The 13,312-nt window shown below is 37.0% G+C and overlaps 1 protein-coding gene across 1 annotated transcript in view; it reads left to right on the forward strand.

Annotated features, from left to right (window-relative positions):
- The first annotated feature begins 633 nt into the window (after positions 1–633).
- Positions 634–13,312, forward strand: part of LOC149158839 (uncharacterized) — a 115,556-nt gene continuing 102,877 nt past the window's right edge. Inside the window, exon 1 of the mRNA XM_089436332.1 lies at positions 634–883. Within this exon, the coding sequence (XP_089292458.1) occupies positions 843–883 (41 nt within the window). The 5' untranslated portion in view covers positions 634–842. The remainder of the gene's footprint in view (positions 884–13,312) is intronic.

The raw sequence follows: 13,312 nt of genomic DNA on the forward strand, positions 1-13,312 counted from the left end.
AAATACCTCAATTTACCAATCAGTGAAACTTAAATTGAATAGAATCTAAACCTTAACACTAACTTGAATTCAATATTTTTACTTTAATTTCGCTATATTTGAACTAAGCCGCAAAGACTAGCTACTATATAACACTTGTTATTGATTACTCATATTGTTGTGATGATGGTGATCTTAAAAATGAGTAATCACTACTACTAAAGAAAGAAAAATATAATAAATCATGTGCCTTGTACCATTTTAACTTAATTTATAGACAAAAAATTTAGACATTTAAAACATGATTTATTATCATCATTATTAAAAAAGAGTCGTGAGGCGGAGGAATTGCCTGGACGGCCAAAAGTGGCCAGAATTCGCGCAAAAAAATTTCAAAAAATATTGTAAAAGCAATGTTTGAATCATGTTTTTAAGGGTGGAAATGGATTCAGCTCCATCAAAAACTTCTAAAATACCTGAACTTATAAATTTTAACAATTTTTACTTGAATTTACAAAAATCCCTACTGAATTTTTTAAAAATATAATCAAAATTTCCCAAAAAAACGTAATCGTTAGACTACCGCTAAAAAACAACGCTAACGCTATGGGGACAATACAAATTTGTATTATTTAGTCCTCGCGCAAAACACACAGACAATTAACCTCAGACGTGTCTTTTCTAACTTCATGGGCATGAAAGACATTTATGTGTCACAACAGAAGTGATGGATACGATGCCACGTGTAATACGCGGTATAGAGATCGATTCCTACCTAGAACTTCTGCCAGGCAAGAAAACACCTTGATCTGAATGGGCAGAGGGAGAATTTTGCTCTTTGGTTTCTGGCCAGGCTCGATCTCATGGCTAATTCCAGAGATATGATAAGTCGGAAAACACCCAGGTACATTGTTATGCTAAATTTTCCTCAAATAAACTAATCTACTTCTGTTTATGGCTGAAAACTTCTTTCGATGTGAATTTTGTGAATTAAATCGATGATATCTTCTTAAAACAATGATTTTACATTTTGGTCTTGGACAGAACGTATTGAAAAAAGGTGCCTGTTATCATTAGTTCAGTCTCTCAACCTTAAATTTCTACGCTATAACGTAACCCTCGCCAGTTGAATTGAGGTACCTCAATTGAGTTGAATTGAGGTATTTCAATTGAGTTTAGCTGTGCCGGTTAGGTCGAATAGTTGTTATTCTCCTCAACCAATTTCACATTTTCAAATTTCAAATCTGAGCACATTTTTATGTTTTGGAATAGAATAAGTTATTCTTTTATGTGAATTTATACTGATTTTTATATATATATTTGGTCTTGGATAGAACGTAGTGAAAGAATGTGCCTGTTATCATTAGTTCAGTCTCTCAACTTTAATTTTCTAAGCTATAGCATAACCCTAGCTAGTTGAATTGATGTATTTCAATTGAGTTTAGCTGGGCCAATTAGGCAGAATGGTTGTTATTCTCCCCGCCCAATTTCACATTTTCAAATTTCAAATCTCAATGCTTTGGAGTAGAATAACTAGGTTACGCTTTTATGTGAGTTTATACTGATTTCTTTCTTTTCTATATATATGTGAAAAATGCGGGATATATATGCGGGCTAACTGAGGAGAGATTACTTTTATGAGTCGGTATGCTATCAAAATGATAGGTTGATGCGGAATTGGCCTCTAAGACGTAGTAAAGGTCATATTCAACCAATCATCACGCACGAGCAAGCAGACCACGATTTGAACCTGCGTCACCTTTAGGGCAATCACTTCTACTTGGTTCACATACAATTACCATGAAAATATCGAATTAAATTTAAACAGAACTTTCACAAGAAAAAATAATCAAGAATGTTGGTTTTTAATATGTTGTCTCCGTGGTTGAACGGGTGTTTTTTTGCCTTCTAAGGTGCAGCAAACAATCCAGACTTATCAAATTTTTCATCTCTTTATTGTGAATGGGTTGTTGTGCCTATCAGTGGTGGTATACAATCTGCTTACACACTGATGGAGATCTTTATGCTGTAGCTCATAGCCTGCTCTCACTCCCAATTTGTATTATTGAAAATAATTATCATCTAAAAACAAGAAAAGTTGATGGAGATCTTTATGCTGTAGCTCATAGCCTGCTCTCACTCCCAATTTGTATTATTGAAAATAATTATCATCTAAAAACAAGAAAAGTTGGCTTCCTTTAGAATGCCACCATGTTTTTCTCGAAGACCAATGCTGGCTCTCTTCAAGGTGATGCTATTCCTTTCCAAAAACAAGGGATGTTTCCTCACATTCGTGGATGGTATCTCTAGTTAATCTGTCGGCACTTACGTCTAACCTAGGGGATCTGAACTGAGCAATCTGAACTGAGCACTAGGTGGCACGGAATTAGCCAAATGCCCAGCAACATTTGCCACAACTGGTTTTGCTAATCCCTTGGACCCAAAAGGTTTGGACAAATCTTGCCCGCATTTAAACAAGAGTAATATTGCTGATACTTTGCTAGTGTTTATTGGTCCATTAAGGATAAACATGTCACAAGCATGGTTTGAACCTGGGTGGTTAAGAGAAGACAACTCTCTTAACCACTCAAACTAGACCCAATTAACAAAATGTTCGAAAACAACTTGTCCCACTCAAAAGCACATTAAACAACAGTGACATTGATGGTACTTTCCTAGCGTCAATTGGTTATGAGAAACAAACATGTCACACCCAGGATTTGAATTGAGGCTTATGAGAAACAAACATGTCACACCCAGGATTTGAACCTGGGTGTGAAAGATAAGAATTTCTTCTCTTAGCTACTCAAGCTAGACCCAATTGGCAAGGCATGGGATATTGCTGTTCATTCCTCCTTAGAAATTTGGTCTGTTATTAGCTGGCTGGTGCCCATGGAGCATGCGGAATAGGAGCCTGTAAGCTGGCAGATTTATTCTCTATAAGCTGGCACATTAAACGATAGTGACATTGATGGTACTTTCCTAGCCTCAATTGGTTATGAGAAACAAACATATCACACCCAGGATTTGAACCTGGGTGTGAAAGGTAAGAATTTCTTCTCTTAACTACTCAAGCTAGACCCAATTGGCAAGGCAGGGGATATTGCTGTTCATTCCTCCTTAGAAATTTGGTCTGTTATTAGCTGGTTGGTGCCCATGGAGCATGCGAAATACGAGCCTGTAAGCTGGCAGATTTATTCTCTATGTTGAGAGTTGATTGGGTGGTCTTCTACAGATTGTATGGCAGGGTCGTTGTTTAAATAAACTAGGGGCTTTTCATTCATTCTATCTTCAATTATGGATAATTTCAACTTCAATGGAGAATGGAAAATCTGAAAGTGTGGGATTAGGACGTGCTGTTACTTCCAGCAAAGCTACTCGCAATCTACAGGGCTTAGGAATGCCAATTTGTAGATGTCGTATGTAGGAATGATTCTGGGAGCTTGTTCAGTGTGCAGTAAGATTAACTACCAAATCATAATGTGCATATAAGAATTGAATGAAATGAGGGAGTCCTTTGGGATCATTTGCAGAACAAAAATTCTTCAACTCCCTTATCTCTTGAGAGAGTTAGTGCGAAGGTAAGGTGACCTTTGATTGTTTCCTTATATGCTGTATATGGCTTAGAAATCTCTTGAATGCTTGTTTACCTTGGATGAAGTAAAAGTCTCAATATGGGCATTGTGGATGGAAAATCTATTGGTGAGAATGGACTTCTTGTTGGATTTTATAAAGGCATGTGGGACATAGAGATTTTAGATTTTAATCTGATTTTGAGCTAGCGAAGCTGAGACATAAATTATAACTCCATGCGTGTTAGGCACCCACATTTTAACTATGACTGGGATCTTTTTTTGAATGTGGGAGGAGATTCTTGACTTCCGTTTTTGGAGAAACAAACTAATACAAGTATTATAATGCTAATATCCACATTGTGAATATAGAGCAAATCGTGGGATAGAGAGTTGAGACCAGTGCCCTTTTTGAAAAATGTCCACATGGTGGTTGTTAAGGTTTTAGCAAGAAGGCTTGAAGTAGTAGCTGCCAGGGTTTTAAAGCTGAACAAGCACATCTTTCTAATGGCAGATTTAGTTCTGATAACTCAATTTCAAGATAGGAGGCCACTAATTGGGCTAAAGAAACAAGGCAGATGGTGTCATTGTCAAATATAGATTTCAGTATGGCCAATGAAAGATTGAGAGGGGATCTTATTTAGGGTATACTTGAATAGATAGGTTTCAGATTGAGATTTATTTGCACAATCAATGTTTTGTTTTCCAAGGTTTTAGTAAAGGTACAGGTGAATGGCTAGTCGGCTTCAGTGATTCAACTTTAACAGAACCATAGACAAGGTTTCCCCTTCCTCCTTGCTCCCCAATGTGATTCCATGATGCAAGCACAAGAGCTACGACTATCAAAGTGTACAGTATATAAAAAATGGAGAAGCAGTTTAAATTCATAAAGAAAACACACAACAATTGATGATCTGGAACAACATGGTCTTCATTATTCAATAGGGCTGAAGCCAAACACATTACATTTATACCACACAAAGCAATAAATTGGCAATCACTCTCTCTTCGTTCCCATCTACAACTATCAAGCCAATATCAATCTATTCACAGAATTACAATTTATAAAAAGCTTTTGGAGTTTGAACCACCACAACTGCTTCAACCTTCAAGCTATTAAACTGCCAATAGTTGAATTCATTTTAACTACTAGGATATATATGGCCAGTAGATGAGTCATACGTGAATTTGATGACTAGGAGTCTCCATAAGCATGAATTCGAATTTGTGGGTCTTTGTTGATGTGGTTGAAAGCCAAACATCAATTTGAAATTGGCTTCGAGAGCTTCATGGATGGCACAAAGGAAATCATACTGTTGGGTCCCTATAATACTAGTGATTACCCCATTACTATTGTAGTTATACCCCTTATTAATATTGTTGTGCCCCTATTGCCCCCATATTGTTATTACTGTGCCCCATACATAGTTGCGGGGGAGCGCCCCCCCCCGCACCCGCTCCCAATCCGCACTCTGGGCGGGAGCGACTCTGGAGTGGGTTGGGAGCGTTTTGCCTTTTTTGCATTTTTTTTTTTTTGTAGTAATGTTCGAAATGCAATTTTTTTTGAAAGAAACAAATAGTTTTTGAGTGGGGCAGCTTAATGACCAAGTCTAGGCCCTAGTATTGATATGCTATTCATGGTAATGTTAAATTCTTAAAGTAAATGTGACATTTTCTTTAATTTTCATTTTCATCCTTTTACTTAAATTTTTAACATTACCATGAAATGACTCAGGATGTTTGAGAGTGGTTTCGTCCTCATTGGATTTCATATGAAGAAAGTAGAATTTTAGATTTCATTCAAAATCCAGCAGACTTATCAGTTTTTCAGGATTTCAAGATTGGGGGATTGCAATGTTTCCATTGAATTTTGTCATGTATTAGGGTATGGAACTTGTATTTAATCAAGAGTACCAATCCCTCTATGTACCTTGATGTTAGTGACATTGGTTGTCGAACTCCTCTATCATGACCCTTCTAAAAATGTACGCATCACTCAAACAAAATCTTGACTTGACATGCTATGCTTTTTCTATCTTATGTTAATGCTTAGAGGGTGATATTAATGACAAAGATCCCCATACAGATACAAAGGTAATGACAAAGATACCTTTGGATATTAATGCTGAAGGGTGATATTAATGACAAAGATCCTGATTTTGCAACAAGACTAAAAAATTAGACATTTCTCGTGGTGGCAAGAGGCCCAAGCATAAGAAATAGATAATAGATTTACTTCTCTTTTCTAGTTTCTAGTAGCTTTTATAACTATTGACTCTTTCATATTTATTATGATATTTTTTTAAACAATATATGACAATTTAAGTTTGAAGTTGGCAATTATAACTCATTAGTAATGAATTATGAATATGATGCTTCATGAAAGTTGAAAGTTGTTTCATTTCATTTCATTTTATAACATTTCATTTCATGTTAGATATTATTTGTTGTAATGGTTACACTTAGCTTACAAGTACAACTTTGGTGATCAATGATGATAAATGTTATATATTGAATTTTGAAAGCTTGAAACTTTAAGATTGATGAATCATGAGACTCAATATGTTGTATGTTACTATGTTACTAACTTGCGGACGTGGTTGATGAAGATTATAACTTCTAGATGATTGTTGTTATATGATTCAATCTATGCTTTTTTATGTTTTTTATATCTAATTCATCATTCTACATGTTTTTGTTGACATATATGTATCAAAAATTAAAAAATATAAAAAATATATATATTTTTAAAAAATCGCTCCGGGATTCGCTCCCAAACCGGGAGCTTTTGAAAATGGTCGCTCCCGCTCCCGTTTTCGCTCCCGCTCCCGCTCTCAAGTAACATGGGCCCCATAAAATCCCTCTATTGTTATTTTTGTGGCTTTATATTATTATTGTTAGGTCGGCTAGGTTATATTGTGACTCCTTAGACTCCTATATATAGAAATGAGGTTTTGTCATTTGAATCATCCAAGAATTGTTCATTTATGTAATGTAAAGGAGGTTGCCCCCTCGAAAAGGCTGAATTCTAAGGTGTTGATCTATCTTTTCTTGAGCTGGTTTCATAACATTTGGTATCAGAGCTTTGGATTCTAAGGTTTCGCTGCTCCAAACAGGTCATCGTGGCATTTTCGCTATAACTTTTTTCCTGCGACGTTTCAGAAGCTAAAAAAAAAACCCATTTGAGAAGGCATTGTGTTGAATCTCGGGTCTGAATTTCAGAGCTTTTTGCGCTATATTTGCGGAGATATGATCTGAGGAAGTTGGTCTTTTTGCAGACTCCTAAATTACATTCCAAACAGGTGACCTGGGGAAAATCATCATAAATTTTTCCCTGAGCATTGGATTGAAATTTCGTAAGAAGGTGCAGAAAGAGGACGGACTGTAGTTTCTTGTATATATTTTTCAGAGCCAAAGGACGAAACAGTGACTCATGGCACGTCGTACAAGTTCGCTCTACTGAACTAGTCTATAATCAGGTCACTGTGGGAGATTTTGCATAACTCTTCCTTGGAGAATCGAAATTGGATCAGACTGGTGGCATTGGAAAGAGGACACAAAGGGCTACCACAGGCTGCAATTTCAGAACTTGATGATCTGAAATTACAGAGATACATCAGAGGCAATATTGAGCTCCTACAAAGTGAAAAAAATGTGTGTAGATTCTTTTAAATTTTTGCTTAAGAGTGGTTTGAAAATTTATTTTGAAGGAATTCAAAGGGCTAGTAGAGTATTATTATCGGTAACTGATGCCCCGAGGAAAGAAAATGCAAACACCCAGTAAGGAACCTGAAAGCTCTAGCATGACTCATGAAGAAGAAGAAGAAGAAATGCTATATGATATATCAAAATTACAAGAACAAGTGCAACAAGTGTCACTTGCACAAAATGCAACAGAATCTAAGATGGATGGTTTAAGGAAAGATGTAGAAGCTAAGATGGATGGTTTAAAGAAAAGTGTAGAAGCTAAGATGGATTGTTTAAAGAAAGGCGTAGAAGCTAAGATGGATGGCATGGAAGCTAAGGTGAATGGCATGGACGCTAAAATTGATGGCATGGATGATAAGATGGAAGAATTGAAGATAAATATGAATAAGTTGCTACAAGAAATGGTCACTAATGCTGAAAGGGTACTAAAGGAAACTCATGATGAGAACAAAAGAAATGTTAATCATGATTCCATAGACTCTAATGTTGGATCGAAGACTCACCATATTCCAAAAATCGATATGAGGAAGTTTGATGGCAAGGATCTCGCCACATGGATATTATATATGGAGCAATTCTTCGATCTCAATAATGTGAAAAACACACAAAAGGTACGTATGGCAACTTTATATTTGGAACCAAATCAGTTTGTATGGTATCAATGGCTTTGCTCTCGTAAACAATTTATCACTTGGGCAATTTTTACGGAAGAATTGATAGCACATTATGAGAATACAAAAAGCAACACTTTTTTTAGCCAATTGATAAGTCTCAAACAAAAGGGTTCAATAATGGAGCACATTGAGGAGTTCCAAAAATTGAACATAAGGGTAAAAGATATTCCAGAGGAGCATAGGATTGATGTGTTCATAGGGTCTTTAAAGGATAATATCTAACATGATGTTCGCCTTTGGGAACCTGATTCATTAGAGAAGGCATTCAGGTTAGCAAGAAAAATTGAAAGCAAAATTATGGCAATTAGGAAGCATACCACTCACAACTATAAAGACGAAAGTGTTGTTGCCTCTAGTCTTCCACAACCTATAAGGTTGACACCACAACAATTGGAAGAAAAAAGAGCAAAAGGGCTTTGTTACAGTTGTGATAGCAAATACACTAAAGGTCATAAGTGTGCTGAGAAGAAATTATTCTACATAGATTGTGAAGAGAAAGAAGAAAATGAGCAAGAAAGGTCAAACGAAGAGGATATACTCCAGGAACAAAGCCTAGATGAAGAACAAATAAATCCGACCATATCTTGTAATGCATTGGCGGGAATTACCACTCCTCAAACCATCAAGATAGAAGGACAAATCAAGAAGAAAAAGGTAATAGTGTTGATTGATTCAGGAAGCACCCACAATTTTATTCATTGTAAGGTAGCAAAAGAATTGAATTGCTTCCTATATCCAGCACCAGAGTGTGAAGTGATGATTGCAAATGGAGGAACAATAAATTGCTTTGGAAAGTGCTATAATATCAAGCTATCCATGGGAGAATATGTATTGACTAGCCCAATGCTTTCCATTCCAATGGGAGGTGTTGATGTTGTACTAGGAGTCCAATGGCTACAATCCTTGGGTACAATAGCTTTTAATTTTCAATAACTTTTTATCAAATTTTCTACGGAAGGAAAGGAAGTTGAATTAAGGGGTATTGCAGGGAAACTAGGAAAGATAATCAGCTCTAATGGTATGACAAAGCTTCTAAAAAAGGAACAAAGAGGTGTAATTGCACAATTATGTTCGCTAGATGTTTCCACATCGCAATCATCTATTTCTGCAGATCTCCAAAAAGTCCTGGACAATCATTTCAAGGTATTTGAGACTCCCAAAGGTCTCCCACCTATGCGTGATCATGATCATGCTATTCATCTTATTCCAGGAAGTGTTCCTCCAAACATCAGGCCGTACAGATATCCCTGTCCAAAAGAGTGAAATTGAACGTATGGTTGCAGAAATGCTAGAGGCTGGTATAACTCAACCGAGTCAAAGTTCTTTCTCCGCTCCAGTACTATTGGTGCACAAGAAGGATGGATCATGGCGCATGTGTCCGGATTATAGGGAGCTCAACAAGCTCACTATTAAAGATAAGTTCCCCATTCTTGTCATTGATGAATTGCATGGATCAATTTACTTCATCAAGTTGGATCTTCGTTCAGGATATCATCAAATCAGAATGAAGACTGAAGACATTCCGAAAACAACATTTAGAACTCATGAGGGTCATTATGAATTTTTGGTCATGCCTTTTGGCCTTACCAATGCACCTTCAACATTTCAAGGTTTGATGAATTCAATTTTCAAACCATTCCTTGGAAAATTTGTGTTAGTATTTTTTGATGATATACTAATCTACAGCAAGTCTTGGAAGGATCAGGTTGAACATGTTGACAGGGTGCTACAACTATTGGAGGAGAAACAATTATATGCAAAAAGATCCAAATGTTTCTTTGGAGTCCATGAGGTGGAATATCTGGGTCATATTATATCTCATGAAGGAGTTAAGGTAGACCCTAGCAAAATTAAAGCCATTAAGGAATGGAAAATCCCCACATCCATAAAGCATCTGCGAGGATTTCTCGGGTTGACAGGGTATTATCGCAAGTTTGTTAAGAATTATGGGAGAATAACAGCACCTCTAACAACATTATTGAAGAAAGATGCATTTTCATGGACTCTGGAAGCAACAAAGGCCTTTGAACATCTTAAAGAGGCAATGTGCCAAGCACCGGTCTTAGCTACACCGGAGTTCACAAAAAACTTTATTGTGGAATGTGATGCTTCAGGAAATGGAATTGGTGCTGTTCTAATGCAAGATGAAAGACCCATTGCTGTTGAAAGTCGTCCAATCAAGGGAAAGTTTTTAAGCAAAGCTATTTATGAGAAGAAAATGTTGGCAATACTCCATGCACTTAAGAAATGGCGACCCTACCTAATGGGAAGACACTTCAAGGTAAAAACGGATCATGATAGCCTTAAATACTTTTTAGAACAAAGTTTATCTTCTGAAGAGCAACAAAAGTGGGTCACAAAGATGTTGGGTTATGACTTTGAAATCATCTAAAAAAAAGGGAAGCAAAATGTGGTGGCAGATGCACTCTCAAGAAAGGATGAGGATGTGGAAGCATTGTTGTGTGCCATTTCTATTATCCAACCAGATTGGATAAACGAAGCAAGGGAGGAATGGAAGAATGACGAAGAAGTGTGGGCACTTATTCGGAAGTTACAACAAGATTCCAGTACGTCTGATACATTTAGCTGGCAAAATGATTCGTCATGGTACAAAGATCGCTTATACCTCTGTAAGAATTCCCAGCTAAAACAAAAGATTCTTATGGAATTGCACACTTCTCCCTTAGGAGGGCATTCAGGATTTTTAAAAACTTACCACAGGGTTAAGAAGGAATTTTTTTGGGATGACCTTAAATCAGATATTCAAAAGTTTGTGGCGGAATGTTTGGTTTGCCAACAAAATAAAGTTGAAACAATTAAGACACCGGGTCTATTACAACCTTTATCCATTCCAAGCCAACGTTGGGAGGAGGTTTCAATGGATTTTATCACAAGTTTACCCAAGTCTGAGGGAAAGAGTGTCATCATGGTGGTAGTTGACAGACTTACTAAGTATGCACACTTTTGTGCATTATCACATCCATTTAAAGCCAGTACAGTTTCTACTGCATTTATGGAAACAATTCAAAAGCTACATGGAAACCCAAAGATTATTGTAAGTGACAGAGATCCCATTTTCACTGGAAATTTTTGGACAGAATTATTTTCTTGTCTTGGTACTCAATTAGCTCATAGCTCATCTTATCATCCTCAATCTGATGGGCAAACTGAGATAGTAAAAAAATGTTTGGAAGGATATCTTTGTTGTTTTGTATCTGATAAACAGACACAATGGGTCAAATGGTTGCCTCTGGCTGAATGGTGGTATAACACTTTCTTCCTACAGCAATAAAAATGACCCCATTTATGGCACTTTATGGGTATCAACCACCATCCATCACATCATATTTAAGAGAAAATTCTAAGGTTCAGCAGTGGAACATCACATCGAACATCAACAACAAGTCCTCCAACTCTTAAAGGATAACCTCGTGTTGGCACAGAATAGAATGAAACAACAGGCAGATCAACATCACAGTGAAAGAAGCTTTGATGTAGTTGATTGGGTATTCCTAGGCTACAACCATATAAGAAAATGTCCCTCAAGCAAGCTAAGAAGGATATGGTCCGTACAAGGTGTTGCAAAAGATTGGTACTATGGCATACAAATTGGAGCTTCCTGCAGCTTCTCGATTGCACCCAGTTTTCCATGTTTCATGTTTAAGGAGGTTATAGGAGACAAACTCCCAGTTCAAACAATATTGCCAGAACTTGACGAGGAAGGAAAAATTATATTGGAACCGGAAGCATTCACAGAAACAAGAACTTGACAACTACGAAATCGATCAATTTCGGAGTATCTTATCAAGTGGAAGAACTTATCCGCTGAAGAGTCCACATGGGAGGATGAGAATTTTATACAAAAGTATCCAGAACTACTCAAGCGTTGAGGACAACACCTTTTTGAAGGAGAGGGGCATGTTGGGTCCCTATAATACTAGTGATTACCCCATTACTATTGTAGTTATACCCATAGTTTTAAAACTCCGACTCCGACTCCAACTCGGCCAAGGGTCGACTCCGACTCCGACTCCGACTCAGTATCGACTCGGCCGGCTCGATTTCAATGACTCGGTCGTTGTAAAAAATACATTAACTATTTATTTTTTATAAAAACACATAATTTTAAAGAATATAGATAGAAGACAACATATGATCAAAGTAGGCTCATTAATATATCCATTATATCAAAATGGCACCCAGTGCATTGTCCAATACATTCACGATGATGATATAGAGATCAAAATAAAAACACATAACCAAGGAGGCTATAAATGGCCTCTACAACAAAAGTCTGTGACCAGTACTATTGGCTAGTGGTTACTGCTAGAGTTGCCAACATCATCTGGCTCAGTGTTACTTGGGAGCAGGAGCGAAAGTGGGGAGCGAGAGCGAAAACGGGAGCGGGAGCGACATTTTCAGAAGCTCCTGGTTTGGGAGCGAATCCCAGAGGAGTTCGACAACCAATGTCACTAACATCAAGGTACATAGAGGGATTGGTGCTCTTGATTAAATACGAGTTCCATACCCTAATACATGACAAAATTCAATGGAAACATTGCAATCCTCCAATCCTGAAATCCTGAAAAACTGATAAGTCTGCTGGATTTTGAATGAAATCTAAAATTCTACTTTCTCCATATGAAATCCAATGAGGCTGAAACCACTCTCAAACATCCTGAGTCATTTCATGGTAATGTTAAAAATTTAAGTAAAAGGATGAAAATGAAGATTAAGGAGAATGTCACTTTTACTTTAAGAATTTAACATTACCATGAAATTTGAATAGCATATCAATAGTACAGAGAATTTGAGTGTGTTAAATAGGGTTTGGGAGGGGGAAATGGACCCCAAATAACATTTAACTAATTCATAAAACACATTGGAGTCCAAACCAATCAGCAAACACCTTAAAAAATCATTAAAAAATTGTTAAATCGTTGTTTTACTGGGGTTAAGGGCTGCTGTTTGTGACTCGGTCGAGTCAGTATGGAAACGGCCGAGTTGGCCGAGTCAGCCATGACTCGGCCAAACGAACCGTTTCTTCTACCGAGTCACTTCTGAGGGCAACGAAACAGATCAACTCGGCCGTTTCGGTTTCGAAACGGACGAATTTTAAAACTATGGTTATACCCCTTATTACTAATGTTGTGCCCCTATTGCCCCCATATTGTTATTACTGTGCCCCATAGAATCCCTCTATTGTTATTTTTGTGGCTTTATATTATTATTGTTAGGTCGGCTGGGTTATATTGTGACTCCTTAGACTCCTATATATAGAAAAGAGGTTTTGTCATTTGAATGATCCAAGAATTGTTCATTTATGTAATGTAAAGGAGGTTGCCCCATCGAAGAGGCTGAATTCTAAGGTGTTGATCT

Source organism: Pinus tabuliformis, chromosome 5_2 (assembly GCF_031772625.1).
Source record: "Pinus tabuliformis cultivar Carrire ecotype Pingquan chromosome 5_2, CPIR1, whole genome shotgun sequence".
NCBI classification, from domain to species: Eukaryota; Viridiplantae; Streptophyta; class Pinopsida; order Pinales; family Pinaceae; genus Pinus; species Pinus tabuliformis.